The 20,695-nt window shown below is 47.0% G+C and overlaps 2 protein-coding genes across 7 annotated transcripts; both read left to right on the top strand.

The window, feature by feature from the left end:
* The first annotated feature begins 5,653 nt into the window (after window positions 1–5,653).
* LOC118094388 (uncharacterized) lies at window positions 5,654–11,040 on the top strand. Of its 6 annotated transcripts, none has more exons than XM_035134731.2 (5): window positions 5,654–5,755; window positions 6,994–7,134; window positions 8,261–8,398; window positions 9,084–9,230; window positions 10,647–11,040. In XM_035134731.2, exons 2-5 carry the CDS (start codon window positions 7,129–7,131, stop codon window positions 10,770–10,772), a joined length of 417 nt encoding a protein of 138 aa, XP_034990622.2. In that variant the 5' UTR covers window positions 5,654–5,755; window positions 6,994–7,128; the 3' UTR covers window positions 10,773–11,040. The 6 variants fall into 6 exon arrangements, with proteins under 6 accessions (XP_034990622.2, XP_060137644.1, XP_034990619.2 ...); XM_060281661.1 differs by lacking the exon at window positions 5,654–5,755 and adding an exon at window positions 5,765–6,149 and having other exon boundaries at window positions 10,650–11,040; XM_035134728.2 differs by lacking the exon at window positions 5,654–5,755 and adding an exon at window positions 5,765–6,149.
* Window positions 11,041–13,579: 2,539 nt separating this feature from the next.
* LOC118094387 (crk-like protein) lies at window positions 13,580–17,510 on the top strand. The gene is made up of 3 exons (XM_035134726.2): window positions 13,580–15,482; window positions 15,672–16,127; window positions 16,757–17,510. The coding sequence occupies exons 1-3, from the start codon at window positions 15,309–15,311 to the stop codon at window positions 16,880–16,882; spliced, it is 756 nt and encodes a 251-aa protein (XP_034990617.1). The 5' UTR covers window positions 13,580–15,308; the 3' UTR covers window positions 16,883–17,510.
* Window positions 17,511–20,695: the final 3,185 nt, after the last annotated feature.

Here is a 20,695-nt window from a genome sequence, read left to right as displayed (position 1 = left end):
GTTTTTATCAAGGCAGAATTGGCATTTCACCTCTCCTAACTAACAGAAGATTCTCTTCCTCCAGAAAGTCAGCACATCACTTTGGTCAGCAAAGTACAACTATTCCACTGGTTACCGGTATTTTGGTCCCCACCCCGTTATGTACTGTATAAATTCTTGGATGAAAGTATTTTAGTGGCTGGTAGCCATGACAGCTAAAGCATGGTGCAGCAAGGCAAGCTTAGGCTATGGACTCCATGGTCTCCAAGGGACTACCTTCTTCATTTGGAAATGTGCATTACAGTACAGTACTTCATTTGCCAACAATGCTGTGTTTAGGGGCCCTTCTACTCATTCTGCTGAGAGGGTCCCCCCAAAGTCCTACCCTGTTGGCATCAGTTGTAATGCGGACGCGGTTGCTCCACGGACAAAAGCAAGACACCTCTGCTAGCAGATGCCAAGAACAAAGGACAAGAGGGTCTCCCTGCTACACTCTGCTTGTGAGCTGGATACAGGGTGCTGGGCTTGACAGACCTTTGGCACCATACAGGAAGGCAGTTCTCACTGTGCTCTCAGCCAGCCAGTTCATTGTGAGCAAAGTATACTTTCTGTTAAAATGAATGAAGATTTTCACACTGCAACCCTGTAAAGCAAGACTGGAGCATAGTAAGAACTGCCTTGCTGGATCGGACCAAAAGGTCCATCTATAACTCTTACATTCCAGAGCTTTCCAACTAATTGTGCCATTATTTCCTGGGTCGTCCTGTCCTTCCCCTTCTCCCCCCCCCCCTCCACCATCTGCTGCTGGATAAAACTTAAATTTCCTTTGCTTCGGAACGAGGAGCCTCTTTCTTCAATGGTACAGAAATGAGGGATGAATTTGCACATATATGACCTCAACCAACTCACCTGTTCCCATGCCATCCTAGCAAAGACAGCAGTAGTGACAAATGACATCCTGACCATCCGCTGTCCTCCACATCTATGGAGGGTATTTCATGTTGGCGAGAGATCTTTCCCTAAGGGGCTAATGAAGATGTAATTGAAATATCATATCGGAAAAGGATTCTACTTAAACCACCTATTATTTCTTGAATATATTATTGATTTAATTTGTATACCACCTTGCCAAGGTAAAGATATGTTTTCACATTCCCCCCCGAAAGTTAATAAAAATAGAAACTGGCGCAGCTCACTAGCATTCCACAACCCAAGTGATCAAATCCCACTGGAACAAACCATTGAGGCAACAAAGAGATGCATTTCCTAACAACCCAACCATGACCCAGTGGCTAGAGCAGTAGTCCTGAAAAGGGTTTGGCATGTCACACGGGTTGGGCAAAAGAGGATGGCAAGCATGGCAGGAAGATTCAAGGACAATCAATATTGTATTTGGGGAATGATTTGTGTTCTTACGCATTATTTTATATGTACTTTCTGGATGTCCCGTGATCATATTATTAAGTAGGTGTGTTCTATTATATAAACCAAGCACTGCTAATTTTTTTGTTTTCCAATGTATTTCTTATCAATAAAAATTCAGTGTGGTGCAAGCAAATTATTATTATTATTATTATTATTATTAACTGAATTTATATACCTCCCTATACCCAGAGAACTCAGGGTGGTTCATACTTTATTCTGAAAGTGTGTCCCAGAGGAAAAAGTTTGAGAACCACTGGGCTGGAGTGTTAGACTCAGACCATTCCCATTCCTTGGTGAGGATCACTTAGGCTGGTCTCTCAGCCTAATCCTACACCTCACAGGGTTGTTGTAATGATGAAATGAAGGGAGGTTATGCCTGCCACCTTGAGCTCCTTGAATAAAGGTTAGGATGGAAATGTAATAAATAAAACTTATATTTACTCCTGTGGGATAAACACCACAACCCAATCATACGAAAAAAAAACATACGAAAAAAAGAAAGCAGCAGGTTTTATGCAAACACAGACACAATCCAAAGCTGTGCACTTTACGGTGTCATTGATATCAACAGTGCAACCCTGTGCACAATAGCCACACTTTAGGTTTTCAAAAAAGGCCTGGAAAGCCCACTTGGTCGGTGGCACTTTCATATTACAGTGGTACCTCGGTTTATGAACACAATTGGTTCCGGAAGTCTGTTCATAAACTGAAGCGTTCATAAACTGAAGCGAACTTTCCCATTGAAAGTAATGGAAAGTGAATTAATCCGTTCCAGATGGGTCCGCGGCGTTCATAAACCGAAAATTCATAAACCGAGGTTCCACTGTACTCCATCCAGTTATTGTACTCCTTTTGGCTGACAGGTTTGTTAAGGTTGTGGCTATATTCAATAAAGTAGAGGGAAGTTTCATATAGTATTTTATCTTTGCACTATGATGAAGTGCACCTCTAGCGTATCTGAGGTATTCACCAGTATATTTTTAGTGGCATGCCTGGTGCAGGCTTCTGCCCTCTAACCCAGTGGTTCCCAAACTCCCCCACCCCTCACTTTGCCCCATAGGCCACATGAAAATTGGCAGACCGCTCTGCCTTTTGTAGCAATTTCCATGTACAGTGGTACCGGTGTACCTCAGTTTAAGTGCACAATTGGTTCCGGAAGTCTGTACTTAACCTGAAGCGTACTTAACCTGAAGCAAACTTTCCCATTGAAAGTAATGGAAAGTGGATTAATCTGTTCCAGACAGGTCTGCGGAGTACTTAAACTGAAAGTAATAATAATAATAATAAATAGTAATAGTAATATATTATTATTATTGTTATTGTTATTATTACCCCGCCCATCTGACTGGGTTTCCCCAGCCACTCTGGGCAGCTTCCAACAGAAATATTAGAATACACTAACTTCTTAAAGATTAAAAGCTTCCCTAAACAGGGCTGCCTTCAGATGTCCTCTAAAAGTCTAGTAGCTATTTTTCTTTTTGACATCTGGTGGGAGGGCATTCCACAGAGCGGGTGCCACTACCAAGAAGGCCCTCTGCCTGGTTCCCTGTAACTTGGCTTCTCGCAGCGAGGGAACTGCCAGAAGGCCCTCGGCACTGGACCTCAGTGTCCAGGCAGAGCGATGGAAGTGGAGACGCTCCTTCGGGTATACTGGAACGAGGCCGCTTAGGGCTTTAAAGGTCAGCACTAACACTTTTAATTGTGGTCGGAAACCGAAGCGTTCTTAAACCGAGGTATGACTGCATTGCACTAGATGCTGTATGATTTTAAACTGTAATTTCAGACAAGCTGTAGACCACCTGAATGAAGTTCGTCTGGAGACCACCATTTGGAAACTTCTATAGGCCCCCAGCCAGCATAACTGAAGCACATAATTCTTTGGGGGGGAAGTCTGATATTTGAAGATTTGGGCTGCAGTCCAACTCTGCCACTGCTGAAGTCCCTGCTGTCCTCAGTAGTTAGGACAGGACACCCCAAATGGAGCAATGGGGGCACAGGGACAGGCAGAGCTAGGACAGCTGATGATTCGCTGGATATGAGATGGATTTGGTTCCTGCTGCTGTGCCAGCTGCTTCAAGGTCCCTAGGGCCACATGGCCCGAGGTTAGGATTACTCAGCTAGTAAAGGTAAAGGGATCCCTGACCATTAGGTCCAGTCGTGACTGACTCTAGGGTTGCGGCGCTCATCTCGCTTTACTGGCCAAGGGAGCCGGCGTACAGCTTCCAGGTCATGTGGCCAGCATGACAAAGCCGCTTCTGGCGAACCAGAGCAGCGCATGGAAACACTGTTTACCTTCCCGCTGGAGCGGTACGTATTTATCTACTTGCACTTTGACATGCTTTCGAACTGCTAGGTTGGCAGTAGCTGGAACTGAGCAATGGCAGCTCACCCCGTCTAGTACTTCTGAGTAAAAAACGCATAGTAAATTTAAAAACGTTGGGGTATCAAAATGGGTTTTTTTCTGATTAGCAATCACTTAGTAACAATGAGTAGTAGTTCAGCATGAAAACCCTTGGATAGGAACTAAAAAGAGAAGCTGTTAATATGCTGAAGTTTCAGCATTATAGGGGAGGAGGGGTGACACATTTCCTACTAAATATATGAACCGTAGGTGTCAATTTCATAGCATTGCAAGAGACCAACGAGGGTCATCTAGTCCAACCCCCTGCAATGCAGAAACCTTTTGCCCAGCGACCCTGAGATTAAGAGTCTCCTGCTCTACCAAATGAGCCATCCAGTGCAAAGGGTGAAAATCCATTTTTTACGAGGAACGAGGCACCTAAATGACTAGCTTACCCGCCTTCAGGAATATTAATGCCGCGACCAAAATATTTTCTTATGAAGGCAGATCTGCACATACATTTAAATGACTCTTTCAATTATTACATATGCACCGCCATCCACCTGGGCGCATTTGAGTAACTCTGCATGTTTGCTCTCCTTCCCGCCCAGTCCTGGGGCTAATTAACGCGGGATGATTAATACATTTAAATTATTGCAGCAAACGTCTGCGTAAACTTAAATCACGCCCCCCATTCAGCGCCTGCCCTCCTCTCTCCTGCCCTCTCCGCGCATCTAACGTATTGCACGCAGCCCGCCCCACCCAGGGCCTAACTGCCCCTTCAGATAGTTTGTGGTTTCCGTGGCAACAACGAACCGCCAACAATAGCGGGGACACGCGGAGGCGGAGGGGTGGAGTGGAGCAGGAGAGGCGCTTTGCGCATGTGCACAGAGCTGCAGCCCGTCTTCGAGACAGATGCAGGAAAAGTGAAGAGGGGCAACGCGGTTTTCCGAAGTGGGAGGGAGCGCTGCAAAGATAGAAGAACGCAGCTCCGTAGCCGAGGCTGAACGTGGGATCGGAACCCCCCACCCGCGCATTTCTCACCTCTGATTGCCGCCTCCCCCCGCCCGAAACAAAAGAAGAATTGTCATTTAGTGCGGAAAACGCGTTTTCGTTTAAGAAGAAAAACCCTGGCAACGCCAATGCAGCCCATTAATCATCCTCATTCTTGCAGGCTGCGGTACTGCGGGAGGGAAAGAAAGAGCGCTTTGCACAGCCCTGCAATGCCGCCGCCCCGTGAAATATTGCTGCGTTAATAACAATTTGTATTGATTTAGGGCTTTGATATTGTATACTGTATTGGGTTTCTATTTCTTTCGTAAGCTGCTTTGGGTATTCACTTGGAAGAGCGGAGTAGAAGTATCGAAATAATAATGATACCGGTAATATAACGGAGAAGCTGTTCTGCAACAACTCCTCACGTAAAATACTCTTCAGACTGCAGGAAAGCTGAATAATCTGCTTAAATTGTACCCCGAGGCCAAATCCAGCGCTCAGTTGCACACAAAATCCTGGTGCTCCGGCGATTCGCATGCATGCAGATAGGTGTGTGCTGCACTTTGAAATGCTTAATTTTAAAAAAATTAAAAAATACGGAACGACTCCCGATTAAGAAATAGTACGATCTCCTATTTTTGCTGCTGTTTATGGGGCGTGGACACTCCACTTCTCCGTCACACCTAACCCCGTCATTTTCTCCGTCCTGGAGGAGACCGAATATGACGCCCGAAGTAAACCCGGTGGCAGCCTCAACGTACAAGTCTATAATCTTTATGTCTATAATCTTCTTGTTGAGCGCATGCGCCGCGCAAAACCGAGCGAATCATCCGCGCATGCGCCGCTCGTGGAGTAACGACTGTCATGAACTTTTGAATATGATGGGCTTTCCGTTTTACCCCCCCACCCCGCCCCGCCTCCTTCCCTCCACCTTTCGGGGCCTGATTGGTCGCTACAACGGGCCAATGCCGCGCTGCAGAACACTCCCGTTACTGGGTAGATTTCCTTCAATAGGTAGGATAAGTCTGTCTGGCGACGTTTTACTGAGGACCGAGAGAAGAGTGGAGGAAAAGTCTGATGGTTTGGCGGGTTGCTGTTAGGAATGAATTGGGTCGACGTTTACTCGAATGCAGGCAATAGGGGAAATCCCCGGCCACTCGTTTAGAGGAAGGGCTTTGAGTCGACTATTCTACCTTGAGCTGTTCTCCCTCCCCCCCCGCACAAAAATGGAAGAGGCCCACTCGCTTCCTCTCTCTCTCTGACGTCACTTCTGGTGCAGTTCGCCGCATTTCCGTTGACGCAACATTTTTCATTCCTGTCCGATGTCTCGCCTCACTTCCGCGGAGGAGCACAGCGGCCTTAAGAGAGTTTGGTCGCAGTGAGAGCCCGTAGCGGGCCGCGCGCGCAGGTGCGGTTTCCACGGCGACCGAGGGACGCCTTGGTATATTTACATACTACTGCATGGCTTCCAAGTTGCTCAGAGCAGCGTCCCCCCCTCTCTCGTTTTATCCTCACAGCAGCCCCGTGAGGTAGGTTAGGCTGAGAGACAACGACTTGAGCTTCAGAGCCCAGTTTCGTCTAGGCCGCTCGCTCCACAATGGAGGAAGGCCCGGGAAGCGTATGAACGTGAATCGGCAGCACTGATGTCCACCTCCTGGCGGGTGGGTTTGGACATCGCCAGAAACAGGGAGCGCAGATTCTTGTCTCGGATTACGTAATACGAATAAAGCTGCACAGTGAATAATGAACAATATTCATAAGGGAGTGGACATTAATCAGAAGAGACTGGAGGCTCATTAACATTGGGAGGAGGAGGAAGGACTGTTTCATTTCGTTTCCATTTGGTTATGGAAAGAGGAAATTTTGAAGAATGGAAGGGAAGGGTGCGATGAGCAGGGAGAGGGGAAGTAGGCTTGCTGGAGGGGGCTGTGGGGTCAACTGTCAAAACAGAAGACAAATATTCGAGCTTCCTTTCCAAAATAAAAATTTATTTATCCCAGTGACACTGAAACTTTAATCAATACCATTCTACATGTGTGTGTGTGTGTGTGTGTGTGTGTGTGTGTGTGTGTGTGTGTGTAATAACAGCAACATTAGAGCTTTGGAGCCTGTTTGATCAATCTCAATATGGTTGAGACCTCTTTGAAATCAGTAGTCTTCAGAGTTAATGTACATGAATGAAAGCTTCATGAAGAAAGTGAGTTTTAACTCTGTTGCTCAGTAAGTTCTGACCCTCTCTTTTGCTCTAGCAGACTATAGATGTTGTGCTCAAGGAACAAGTAGAAGCATGGTCTGTAATAGCTTCAAGTTATTTGTCTCTTCCTCGGGGCTCTGAGCTATCCATGGAGCCTCCAGAGGTTGATGCCTAGTCCTTCCCCAGCTGAGGAATGGCAGTAAGTACCGTGTTTCCCCCTTTTTAAGACACCGTCTTATAACTTTTTTTCCTCAAAAAAACACAGGGTGGCTTACTTTCGGTGGGATGTCTTATTTTTTTTAATTACTGGTACGGTTTTTACGGCTCAGGGCGCTGGCTCAGGGCGCTGCTGTGCTCTCTTGAGTGCTCAGCACTGCAGCAGCCACCGGTTCCGGGCGGCGGGGCAGCAGGCGTCCTTGGCCAGGCCAGGCGGAGGCCACTGGCTCAGGCGCTCCCCCCGCCGCTGCAGGGTGCTCCAAGCTCCTTGGCTGGGCCAGGCAAGGAAGAAGCAGTGAGCCCAGCGATGGTGGCAAGCGGAGCACGGGGATGCAGCCAGCAAGGCGGGAGCGCGATCAGCTGTTAAGCAGAGCTCTTGGCCGCATGGAGTGACTCTGTGAGTGGAGGTGCCTGTGGGGGTTGGTTTCCATGGCGCGGAAGTATGGCTTATTTTGGGGGTATGTCTTATATTTCTCAAATGCTTAAAAACCCTGCCATGGCTTACTTTATGACTATGTATTAAAAAGGGGGAAACAGGGTAAAGCATTCTTACATCTGTATTCACACTGCCCTTCACTTCACTTCTCAAAGTGCCCCATCTCTCATCTCCCAGTTTGACATGTGACTGAACTGAATTTAACAAATCTACTTAGGAATCATTGAAGACTGATTTGAAAGCCATGTGTTAAAATTCAAACATTTTGAGTTTGGAATATTGATTATTGTGGGATCCTCTTCATATAAGTATGTGATCCTCTGTGCCTCACAGATATTTGAAGGTTAGAAACTCATTAAAACAATATTATATCTGCAGCTGCTGCTGCCACCACCACTAGATTAAGAGGAGTCACCTAACTTCCAAACATGTACTAACCTATGTCAGAGAAGCTATACACTTCATGTATATGCTTCTGGTCAGAGGTTAAATATTCCATCTGTCAATTTTCTGATATTAAGAACATTCCAAATTCCTAGCAGGTGTTTTGTGTTACGTGCAAAGCTGTATTTCAGTGCTCAGCCATGTAACGCCTTTAATTGCTCCTCTTCCTCCTCACCCTCCATACCGTACTGTCAATGTCCCTTCTCCTTTGGCTTTCCTCTCCTTACAGACTCCATCGCTGAACCCTCCACCAGACCTCCCTTTTGCCACAACCTTGTTCCTGCCTCTTCCTGCCATCATTTTCTTGGTCGTTGGATCCTACTTATTACTCCTGGCCCTGGTCCTTGTCCTCCGACAGTGCCTGATGGTAACTTGGGAAAGGGATGGTGATGGTTGAAAGGGCAAAACACATTTGGGGATTTTTATAGGTGTAATAATGAGGATAGATCTATCTTTTCCATAGTGTATTACAGCATACCATATGACAGTGCATTATGGAAGCAGTAGTCCTTTGGAGAGCAAGTAGAAAGGGGTAACAAATTCACATTGTTAATATTGCGCAGTTGGTGTTCTGACAATTTTGGATTAAAAAGGACCCCTGACCATTAGGTCCAGTCGCAGATGACTCTGGGGTTGCGGCGCTCATCTTGCGTTATTGGCCGAGGGAGCCGGCGTACAGCTTCCAGGTCATGTGGCCAGCATAACAAAGCCGCTTCTGGCAAACTAGAGCAGCGCACGGAAACGCCGTTTACCTTCCCGCTGTAGCGATACCTATTTATCTACTTGCACTTGGACATGCTTTCAAACTGCTAGGTTGGCAGGAGCAGGGACCGAGCAACAGGAGCTCACCCCTTCACGGGGATTCGAACCGCCGACCTTCTAATTGGCAAGCCCTAGGCTCTGTGGTTTAACCCACAGCACCACCCGCGTCCTTGCAATCAATTTCGTAACAAATCATAGGAGCTCTAGCCTATGAGAGATAAAAAGAATTGCTTCTTAACTCTGGTTGTTTGGTTAACCAACCTGGTTTTCCTTCTCTTATCTCTTCGCAGGCCCGGGGTCTTTGTGCCAACTGCTGTTCCTGTGAAAAGCGGCCTTGGCCAAACATGTGCGAATGCTGTTTGACCTGTGCAGAATCATGTGACTGTGCCATTCCTTCCCCAACCCGCTGTATGGATCGCTACTGCACCTGTACTAATGTGAGTTTTCCCTCTGGATAATTGATTGGCTTTTTGGAAATATCTGAGACTAGTTTCCCCTGGGGTCATTTGAATACAGTGGTACCTCCGGTTACAAACTTAATTACTTCTGGAGGTCTGTTCTTAAGCCAAAACCATTCCTAACATGAGGCACGCTTTCGCTAATGGGGCCTCCTGCTGCTGCCACGCCACCGGTGCGCGACTTCCGCTCGCATCCCGGGGCAAAGTTCACAACTAGGGGCATCTACTTATGGGTTAGCGGAGCTCGTTACCCGAAGCATTCGTAAGGAGGACAGTATATAACATGAGGTTCCACTGTACACAGCAGTGTCCAGGTGGAAAGGCGGTCCAGGGCTTAGCAGATGAAAATGTGGGGCGTGGCAATGACTGGCCTTCATGTATGTTACACATTTTGGAGGGAAACTTATTTTTTTGTTGGGTGGAGGAGAAGGGTGAGAAGGTATGGTTGCATGCTCTGTTACTCTGTGCTAAGAGGAAAGAGAGAACAATTCGGAGCAGAATAATACCTTGCCTTTTTAGAGCAAGGATGGCAAACCTGTAGTTTTCCAGATGTTACTTATTTAACAAGATTTATATAGTACTGAATTTTAAATATCTCTATGTGGTATACATAAATCAATATATTCATAAAAGCACTCATAAAATCAAACTTAAAAATGGGTAGACATAAAATTTATCAATATGTATAGGATTGTGCTGCATATCTTGAATTGTGTGGCAGCTCTACTGTTTACCTGTGTGTAGTGTGTTTGTGCAAGTGGCAATGTCTGAATGTGGAATTAGATTGAAATTCTGAACTAGAGAATGCATTTCCTGTGGATCTCTAATTCTACCTGCATGAGTAACAAAGCCTGCAAGTTAGGCAGTAGCAAACATGTGGTATTTCTGGAGAGATAACAAGCTACCTGAATAGTTTCAAGTAAAGAGGCTCTTGAAAACAGCAGCACTTGTTATTTAATAAACCCATACTCCTTAAAATCATATGCTAACCAAAACAATATATATCATTTGAAAGGAGAGGGACAGGCAAGAGGGATCCATGTGGGAGGAAGAAAGATGAACAGGGTAGACAGACACTTAAACTTTCTTTAGAGCTTGTCTGAGCTTCTCCAGGGAGGATGTGGCCTGCATGTTGAGAAACATTGAACTTATAGGTGTTCAGAGTGGGAAAATGTCAAGGGAACTTACCATGATATTCAAGCCTATCCTTTTCTGGTATCTATCTTCAGACAATGCCTATTTATTAATTTAAAATATTTATACCCTGCCTTTCAACAGTCTTGTGGTAATCATTATTCGGTATTTCCCTAAGTCCAAGTTTAGTGAAGGATGTTGTAACATTTTGATGCAGGTATTTCCATAGGTTAACAGTGTACAATTTCTGTCTCTTACCAGCAGGGCTGGGAACCAGGGGCTTGTTCCTTTCCCCGCTTGTGTCCACTCTGCGATTGTGCCTGCACATACCAGCCCCCAGACTGCCAGAACATCAATTGCATTTGCTTTGAGATCAAACTGCGATGAAGAACTCAAAATAGATTATGTCTGTGATTTGGGAGTGTGGGAGGATTTGGAAGTTTCCATACAAGTGGTAGATCCTACAAGCGGTGGACAAGTAAAATGGGGAGTTAGTTGCTCAGCCTGACATAATTAACTTGTCCTGATGCAAGAAGTTTTGAAACTGAGCTTTTTGTTTTTCATGTTGATTTTTCAAGAGCTTTTGTACTTTGTACTACGTGTTTGATATTAATGTTTTTATATGAATTGCTGCATTTTATAATAAAGCAGGTTGAATATCGCTTGTGTCTCTTTAGTGAGAATGCAAATGGAGTCCATTTAATAGACATTTGCTGCATGGAGGCGTTTGATTGCTAAGTTGATGAAAAAGTTTAGGTATTTTTCTTGTTCACCAAGTTGAATGTTGGAGGCTGGAAGAAATACAATGAGGATATCATTGTCTGAAGATCTGTGTGAAATAAAAAATACTATCTTCCAGTAGGGGGGGAAAGCTTTCCTCCTTGGTTACATTTAAGGCAGTATCATGCCACTTTAGATAGTCATAACATTCCCCAAATAATCCTGGGAAATGCAGTTTTTTAAGCGTGCTGAGAGTTGTTAGGAGACTCCCTATTCCCTTCGCAGAGCTACAGTTCCCAGAGTTTCTTGGGAAGAGGGATTGATTGTTAAATTACTTTGTGTGGAGGGGAATAGATGTATCCTAATAACTCACTGCTCCCTTAGCATACTGCAGTTCCCAGAATTATTTTTTTTTGGGGGGGGAGGCCATGCTTAAAGTGGTAGCATAGTGCTTTAAATGGATAGTGCAGATGGGGCTTCAGTGATAGCCTCAAATGACCAGTAGTCCATATCCTCCAAGCCACATAAAAGCATCTACAACGTGACAAACACCCTTGCCCCCTCTAAGTGCACAGACACATGATGAGGGACAGGCGTTTAATTAGCATTAGAGTTATTTGCATTCTGCCTTTCAGGATACAGATCAAGCTGGCTTGCAAGAAGCACTGAACTTTAATCACATTTTAAAAAGCAATAACAGTTCAATAAACAATATCAATATTTTTAAAAATAATCAGCACAGCTGGAGACTGCTCTGAGGTGCTCTTCATCACATGCCTGCTTCTTTCTTATCTCTAGGAACCATTCCCACAGGACCAGTAATGGTAGATGTCCCGGAGAGGAAAAAGCACACAAATAGCTCTAGGCAGCTAGGTGTAAAACCACAAACAGTGGGATATGGCATATATTCTGGATGTGTCCTAAACTCAGAAACTGCTGGGAAGAGATAAGAACAGAAATTGAAGAAATGATGGACTATAATTTACCCAAGGGCCCTTTCCCATTTGGGTATGCTCAAGCAGCATTTTTAATAGAGGACAGGGAAAGAATACAACATCCCTTGACGGCTGCCAGAATTATTAGTCAAAATTGGGAAAAAGAGCATCTATTAGGGAACAAATAATTAAAATATGGGACACAGTATGCACGGTTAAGCTCACACGTGGTTAGAACCAGACAGGGTAGACGGCAAGATAATAGATTTATGGAGAAATGGAGTCTCTTTGTAATGTACTGGAGCCATAAGGTACAGGATAATGCAATGTTATTTGGAACCTTGATCTGTTATACTTATTTTGCTATGGAAATTGGTTCTGCTATGTTCAGTTCTCGATACCCCTTATAGTTTTATTTTTGGCATTTGTTATATTTTGTTATGTTCCACAAACACACACCTAGGCAAACATGGAGAGGGATGTGCAAAGGTGTAAAAGGATCATGAAGAGATTGGGAAATAGGGTTGTACGGGAAAGTCTGTGCCTAGCCCTGAAGATATTCCTGGGAAGCAGAGGTGTCCTGGCTGTCTGAAGAGACCAGCATGTGCTGCCTTTTAGCTCTGCAGACCTAGCGCCATCAAGGATATCATATGGTTTCTCATAGAATTGTAGGGCGTCATCTGGTCCAACCCCCTACAATGCAGGAATCTTTTGCTTAATGTGGGGCTTGAATCCACAACCCTGAGATTAAGAGTCTCATACTCTACCGACTGAGCTATCCCAGCTAATTCTTACAACACAGGGAAACTGCCCCTCAAAAAAAAAGAAAAAGCCAACTAACTTCCCATTGGGGGTGCCTGGACCTTAGTTCACCAAGCCTTTTTACAAGGCTAACAATGGGATCCTAAATAATAATAAAAATTCTTCTTCCAGTAGCACCTTAGAGACCAACTAAGTTTGTCATTGGTATGAAAAGAATTTTTTGTTTTGTTTTGTTTCGACTACACCAGACCAACACGGCTACCTACCTGTAACTAGAACAATGGGATCTTATGCATGCCTTACTCAAAATCCCATCAGACGTACTCCCAAGTAAGCATGCATAAGATTTTTGCTCCAGTAGCTCGATATATTTGCATATGCAGATGAGGGATGTAAATTTTGAATCCTGCGGAGTGGGAAGAGCACTAGAGATTGATACCCTGTGCATAGCTGCCAAGTTATCCCTTTTTTTAAGGGATTTTCCCTTATGCTGAATAGGCTTCCTCGCGAGAAAAGGGAAAACTTGGCAGCTATGCCTGTGTGCCCCTGGCTATCGCAGCAAAATACTATTTAATATTCCATAATTGCTAAACAGCCAGTCCTCTCGTCCTTCTTTACTGAAGGATTATCACAACAATTAGGGGCAAAAAAAAGTGAGAAGCTCACAGCTAAACCTCCCATCACAAAAGCAGCAGCTTGACCCTGGCAGTGGGATGGAGAGGCGACTCCATCTTGGAATTGGGGCTCGTTCCCACAGCCAAGATGGCTCTTTCCCCCTTCCCGGCAGCTTCACGGCCAGCTTGCCCGGCCTCAAGATGGCCACCCTCCCCGGTTTAAAGGGGGAGCGGGGTGCGTCACTTTCCCATCAACCCTTTTGTAGCTGCAATCAGGGTCGCTTGCAGCGATTTGAGGGAGGGGAGGCTGCTGGCCGGAGCGCTGGGGCTCTGAATGGGATAGAGCCGGGGAGCCGGGAGCCGGGATGCCTGGGTCCTCTGGGGAGGAGGGAGCGGGGCTGCAATAGGTCGTGGCCCGGAGCTGTGGGGTTCCCCGGGAGGAGGCGAGGCGTGCGAGGGAAGCCATGTGCAGACAAGGGAGAGAGGGCTTCATTGTGGCGCTGCTGCAGAGGGGCACGCTGAAGAGCGCTTGGAGGGTGCACAGCTGATCTTCTTTTTTCTTTTTGGAGGGGGAGGCTTTTCAAGATTGCTTTTAATCCGTTAAAGGGCTGCAATGCAGCATCGGGGTGTTGCTTCCAGGGAATACTGGAGAGTAGTAGAGTGGATGTATGGACATCTGAGAGGAGAGAGCAGTTGCATTATTGTTTGTCCAGAGCTGGTGGGGTGGTAGGCAGATAGGTTTTTGCGAGGCTGCGTGCAATATTTTTGGATGCTGGAAATTTTGGGAGGCAGGAGGCTGTGGGTGTGTGTGTGTGTTTTATTATTGTTCTGTTGCACTGGGGCTAGTTGGGTGGGGTGGAGAATGCTGGCCAGTTTGTGATCTCCCCAGGTGGTTGGGGAATGGTCTCCATTAGGGGACGCAGTTTGGGGAGCTGTACCTTTCTCCAGAGGATAACCAGTGAATTGGGGACAGGGGCTGATCATAGGAGTCCATCTGTGAAAAATCCCCATTAACCTTTTGGTGGGTTAAATCCTATGCTGGGGTAAGAATGCTTTCATATGGGAGTGTTGCAATTCTATGGAAGTTATTCTATTCACTTGGTGGGTACGTATCTTCATCTGAGAAAGATTAGGTTTTGATAAGGTTGACTACCTCCAAACCTTGACTTAAAACAAACAAACAACAGTATCCTGCTACATTGATGAGGTGCTGGAGGAATTCAGGAGGAATTTTTAGAGGGTGCAATCATATCACACTTTTTTTGGGGAGGGGAGGGTTGTGTGTACTACTTAATTCACCAAGTGTGACCTCTTAATTTTGTAGGGATGTTCTAATACAAGGACGTAAATATACTGTATGTGTTCCCCGCGGATATACCACTGGTTTCATTGTATTATATGAAGATGGTTATTCAGTAGAAGCTGTATTTGAGTAGGTATTTAACTGTTAATAGGGTAGGTTGGTCAGGGAAGTACCCCTTCCCCATTATATTAGAACTCAAGAGGGATGTCTAGAAGTGACCTAACTTTTCACGACATCCCGTTAATTTCCAGGATTTGATTGCAGGTTGTAGAAGTGTTGTCTACATTTCTGAGTCGTTTCTTCCCTTTTTGGAAATCTACTATCGAAGTTAGATGATCCTTGGTATAAGAGAAATTGGGGTGGAGTGACGAAGAACCATATTCCTTGGGTGGGAGTGGGGGTGTTATGTGTACAGTATCTGGATTATTTGGAGGTCACACTGAACTGGATGGAAACCGGAGCAGCTACATGAGGTCAATGTTCAACAGGTTAATTTCCTCTTGACAAAGTGCTCTCAAACTCTGGTGCAACTTAAATAACAGTTTTCCCGGAAATAATACCGGGGGGAGGGGGTTCTTTCCACCCCCTGATGCTGCCCCAAGCCATGTCGGCTTTTGGGGATGCCCATGAGTGGTATATGGGGGCTCTGAGCCGGCAGGAAGCAGCCGCCTGTCTCCAAGGACACCGCCATGGAACCTTCTTGGTACGGGACAGCACCACATGCCCCGGTGACTACGTGCTGTCTGTCAGCGAGAACTCCAAGGTGATTTCTGGTTCCCCACTGCCTTGGTGGGGAAAAGGGAATATGGGGGGTGGATGGGCCCCGTAGGAGTAGCTGAAAGTGTGTGGGTTTGATTGCACATTGGAAGCGGAGGTAGGAAGCTGGGCGTGTTGCCTGCGGAGGGTCACGGTGCGACAGCCACCTGCTTCTCTACCCTTCTCTTTCCTCCAGGTGTCTCACTACATCATAAACAGCCTCCCCGGGCGCCTGCGGATCGGGGAACACGAGTTTGACGGCTTCCCTGCTCTGCTAGATTTCTACCGCCTCCACTACTTAGACACGACCACTTTGGTAGCCCCTGTGGGACGGGTTGTGGCGCCGGCCTCTGCCCAGCCGCCTCCCGCTGGGGAATGGGTCCGGGCTCTCTATGACTTCGTCGGCCGCGATCAGGAAGACCTCCCCTTCTCCAAGGGGGAACCCCTGAGGGTGCTGGCCAAGCCGGAAGAGCAGTGGTGGACAGCGCAGAGGGCCGATGGGCGTGTGGGCATGATCCCCGTGCCGTACGTCCAGCCCTGTCCGTACGCCCACCCGAGCAGCCACGGCGCCCCCCGCCATGCTCCGGTCGTAGCGAGAGCGGTGCAGCGAAGGGTGCCCGGTGCCAGCGACAAGACGGCACTGGCCTTCGAGGCAAGTAATGGGGTGGTCTGCATTGGGGGCGAGTCCACGAAAGGGAATGAGTTTCTGGTTACCGGGTGGGTGGGGGAAACACGCAGATTACTGTTGGGCACTGGTCCAGCCCTCTTCACACCCCCAAACAAAAAGCTTGTGTTTGGATTAAGTTTTGCCCATTGATTCAAATGAAATAGTTATGCAGCATAACACTTACCTGGAGTGTCGATGAGCATAACTTTGAATGGCTGTGGAGCAGGATGAGTGGTGGAGTGGAAGGAGGGAAGAACACGTCCGTTAGGATGGGAAAAGGTATGGAGGCTGTGCGGGAGTGCGGACGTTCATCCACACATTAGATGCCGTGGTCCCATTGCCAGGCTACACTCCTGAAAACTAGGATCCTCAATCCATGTTATGTTTCCGTGCGGCAAAGCTCTATACAACACACCCTGGCTTTGATCCTGTTCCTCATTTGAAATGGCAGTGAAGGGAAGCTGAGAAGCTGCATGATTTATTCAGGAGAAAGGCCTGTTTTTTTTGGGGGGGGGGAGAGGCAAAACTGCCTGTGCAGAGGTGGGTGGGTAAAAAAAAAATGCCCCCGTGATATTTGCATTCTGATCCCTTCTGTGTCTCATGATGCGCTACAGGTGGGTGACCTCATTGCTGTCACCAAGATGAATGTCAACGGCCAATGGGAAGGGGAGCTGAACGGGCGCCGTGGCCATTTCCCCTTCACCCACGTCAAGGTCCTGGACCCTGAAGAAGCCAGCTGAACATTTGATGATGTAACCCCTGGAACGTTGACTTTCCCTGCAGTGGGGCACGGCCCTTGAACTCTGACCCACACACTTGTGAGCTTCTGACCGTCTCAAACATTGTACTTCCTTGAATTTTGACCTACCCGGTGGATGTTATTGATCATCCGGTTCATTGATACTCAAGCTCCTTGGATACGGACCTCTTCTACCACTTTGGACTCCTTAACCCATGAACCTTGTTCCTTGACTCGCTGTTCTTAAAATGCTGTGGTAGTTGAACCCTATAAACTTCTGACTCTTTACGGGGATCCGTTCATATTTCCTCCCTAGAAACGTCGATCCATTTTGGCCTTGTGGTTTTTTCCAACTCTGATTATGTGCCCTTGAATCTCGCAACTCCGCATCCTGTGCCCTGTGAACCCAGAAACTCTTGAGCTTTGATTATTGATCCCCTTATTCTTGTGATTTTTCTCTCTCCGTTTGATCCTGTCCACTTGGGGTGGGGAGACAGGGCGGTGGGGGGGGGGAGTGCTTGGCTTTGGCCAGATTCCTGACAGGAAATCCTCCCCACTCCTAATAGGTACCCTGCTTCACTTGTTGTCTGTTCCAAACTGCCTTGTTAATTAAAGTTTCCTGCTGATTATCCCTCGCTGGTAATTTACTCCTTCTGGGGTGGGGCTAGAGGGTTAATATGGGGAAAGAGTAGCACAGTTGTTATGGTAACGAGCATCACAACCCAGGCCTCAAATGTTGCCATGGTGAAGTGGAGCAGAGCCTATTGCTGTAGGCAGGATGAGGCAGCAGCAGCAGGCCACAAATGCTGCATAGGGCATTTTGGCTGCGTGAGGATCACTACTAAGTCTCTCTCCATGCCTGCCAATGGTTCCTGCTTAATAGGTACAGTATCCCCCCACCCCCCTTACCAAGTTTATATACCTATTTACTGGAGCTGGTTGCCCTGCTTCTACCTCTTCTTGATACAGTCCCAGCTGCTCCCTTCTCTTAACAACACCATTGGCATATTCAGAATTTCAAAATTCAGTACATTATAGAATTTAGAGCAGGCTTCCTCAACCTGGTGCTCTCCAGACCCCTTAAAACACCAAATAGTATCTGATCTCGGAAGCCAAGCAGTGTCTGCCCTAGGGAATACCTGGGGAGAGCCAGTGTGGTGAAGTGGTTACAGTGTCAGACTAGGACCTAGGAGGCCAGGGTTCAAATGTCCATTTGCCCTCTCTGCCTAACCTACCTCATAAGGGGAGAGGCACATACACCCCCTTGAGCTCCTTGGGTAAAAAAAGTGGGTTGCAAATGCAATAAGAGCTCCCATCAGTCCCAGGCAGCTTGATGGAGCCGTAGTCCAAAACATCTAGGTGGCACCAACATGGGGAAAGACTGATATAAAAGGATGTCATATAGAGGAGGGTGAAAGGTTGTTTCCTGCTGCTCCAGAGAAGCGGACACGGAGCAATGGATTCAAACTACAAGAAATAAGATTCCACCTAAACATTAGGAATAACTTCCTGACAGTAAGAGCTGTTCGACAGTGGCAATTGCTGCCAAGGAGTGTGGTGGAGTCTCCTTCTTTGGAGGTCTTTAAGCAGATGCTTGACAGCCATATGTCAAGAATGCTTTGATGGTGTTTCCTGCTTGGCATTGGCAGGGGGTTGGACTGGATGGCCCTTGTGGTCTCTTCCAACTCTATGATTCTATGATTTAGAGGCACAATTTGTATGGCACACCATACACAAGTTACATCTGTACATGCACTACCCCTTGATATAAGGTGAAAAGTCATCTTGCTGATTTTTAGTTGTGTTTTGTCATTACTTCCCCCCAAATCCCTCTGTGATCCGTGGATACCTTAACCCATGTTTATCTCTAGATAGAAATTATTCTTTCTAGGTGGCAGGGAAATGTTAGAATCTAGTACCATCATCACTGTTGGTCATTTAGTTCAAGAGCAGGATCTTACTCAGGACGCGATCTGCAAATGCAGGATACAGTATAACCTCAGCATCCTTCACATTTGGATGTCCAACCTCAGCTTCCAAAACTCTCCCAGTCCATTCCACTATCAAACAGCTCCTACCATTAAGGAAACTTCCCCTGATATTTTAGCTGCAATCTGCTACTTTTACCCGTTTGTTTGAGCCTGGGTATTCTCTATGCTGGGGGACCCAGGTGGCGCTGTGGGTTAAACCACTGAGCCTAGGGCTTGCTGATCAGAAGGTCGGCGGTTCGAATCCCTGTGACGGGGTGAGCTCCCGTTGCTCGGTCCCAGCTCCTGCCAACCTAGCAGTTCGAAAGCACGTCAAAATGCAAGTAGATAAATAGGAACCGCTACAGCGGGAAGGTAAACGGCGTTTCCGTGTGCTGCTCCGGTTTGCCAGAAGCGGCTTTGTCATGCTGGCCACATGACCTGGAAGCTATACGCCGGCTCCCTTGGCCAATAATGCGAGATGAGCACGCAACCCCAGAGTCGGTCACGACTGGACCTAATGGTCAGGGGTCCCTTTACCTTTACCTATTCTCTATGCTAAACAAGCCAAGGCAATGTCAACTCTTCCTCACAGGACTTGGCTGAAGTTCCAAAAGCCCTGTAGTGGCCAAAATTCGCCCGCCCATGAGGACACATCTAGTTGTGTTGACACTTGCTCTGCACCTCACCCTGAGGCACTGCTTATATAATGTAAAATGAGACAGCCTTCCCCCGCCCCCTTCATCATCTGATGAATTTTGGAAGATGTACAGTACTTCTGTCCACTTCATAGCAGCAAGACATCGGCTAGAGAAACAGAGGGGCTCTTGGTCTGCCAGCCAGCTGCTTTACAGCTGGTGTAGCCACTGCCTCCTCTTCCAGTAATAATTTGAGGTGGGGGTTGTGTGATAATTCCCAGTTCTAATGGGTTGTGTAGCTATAACTGTAGACTTTTAAGAGCCTGAAATGTCCCTGGGATGGAGTAATCTTAAGGCCTGTTTCCTCCCCAGGCCCTAAATATCAGGAATCCGCTTCCTTTAGCTGAGTTGGTCCACCACACCCATTGCTTTTAAAAAGATTTCACAATCCTAGAATCATACTGTGGAAAGGGGCCCTAAAGGTCAACGATAGCACCCTATACAACTCAGTGCAGGGTGTGTTAATGCAGGATGCACCCCTGACAGATGGCTGCAAGCCCCGCTCTTAAAATATTTCCAGCAAACGAGAGTCTGCCATCTCCTCAGGTCCTGCTCTGAAATGGATCGTGCCGTCTTAACAGCGAGTTGCATATACAGTACCTCTCGTTTTTAAAAAAAAAAAAGAAGAAGAAAAACAAACCCCTTTTGGTATCAAGTTGTTGTTCCTGCAGGGGGGCAGCAGATGGCGCTGGGAGACTTAAGGTCCTGGGGTAGGGGCAGAAATAATGGGAATCCCAACAGAAGCTTTAAAATGCAAGCCAGTAGCAGGAGAAAGTGTGGGGGGGAGGGGGAAATCACCCAAGATGGAGGGTGGAAGTTGCCTCCTTTAGCTTAGCCTTCTCCTTGGCAAAGGGAGGAGGGGGTTGGATACAGCTCACAGATTGAAGCAGATGGCCAAAAGATATTCTAAATCCTAGGGGTTGCTTACAGTCTGCACCACCGCCAGTGCAGGGCTGCAGGGAAGTGGGTCGAAGCGAGGCTTTCCGGCAGCGAGAAGGATAGCATGCATGTGTGGGGATGGCTGCTTGGTTGGGACTGAGCCACACTGGGGGAGGGGGTATCGCACAGGTCTCTCAGCCCCGGGGCCCCGTGACACCCTTGCTGCTCCTTGCTCTGCAGGGAATGTCAGAGGCCTCTTGTTTCACATTC

The sequence above is a fragment of the Zootoca vivipara genome, chromosome 13, assembly GCF_963506605.1.
Source record: "Zootoca vivipara chromosome 13, rZooViv1.1, whole genome shotgun sequence".
NCBI lineage: Eukaryota > Metazoa > Chordata > Lepidosauria > Squamata > Lacertidae > Zootoca > Zootoca vivipara.
Note: the sequence above shows the minus strand (reverse complement) of the source record. Positions and strands in the feature narration are given on the sequence as shown.

Coding starts and splice junctions, on each gene's coding strand:
- LOC118094388 (XM_035134731.2), top strand. Junction 8,399..9,083: donor TCCTCCGACAGTGCCTGATG/GTAACTTGGGAA, acceptor ATCTCTTCGCAG/GCCCGGGGTCTTTGTGCCAA. Junction 9,231..10,646: donor GCTACTGCACCTGTACTAAT/GTGAGTTTTCCC, acceptor GTCTCTTACCAG/CAGGGCTGGGAACCAGGGGC.
- LOC118094387 (XM_035134726.2), top strand. CDS start 15,309: ATGCTGCCCCAAGCCATGTCGGCTTTTGGGGATGCCCATGAGTGGTAT. Junction 15,483..15,671: donor CTGTCAGCGAGAACTCCAAG/GTGATTTCTGGT, acceptor TCTTTCCTCCAG/GTGTCTCACTACATCATAAA. Junction 16,128..16,756: donor AGACGGCACTGGCCTTCGAG/GCAAGTAATGGG, acceptor GATGCGCTACAG/GTGGGTGACCTCATTGCTGT.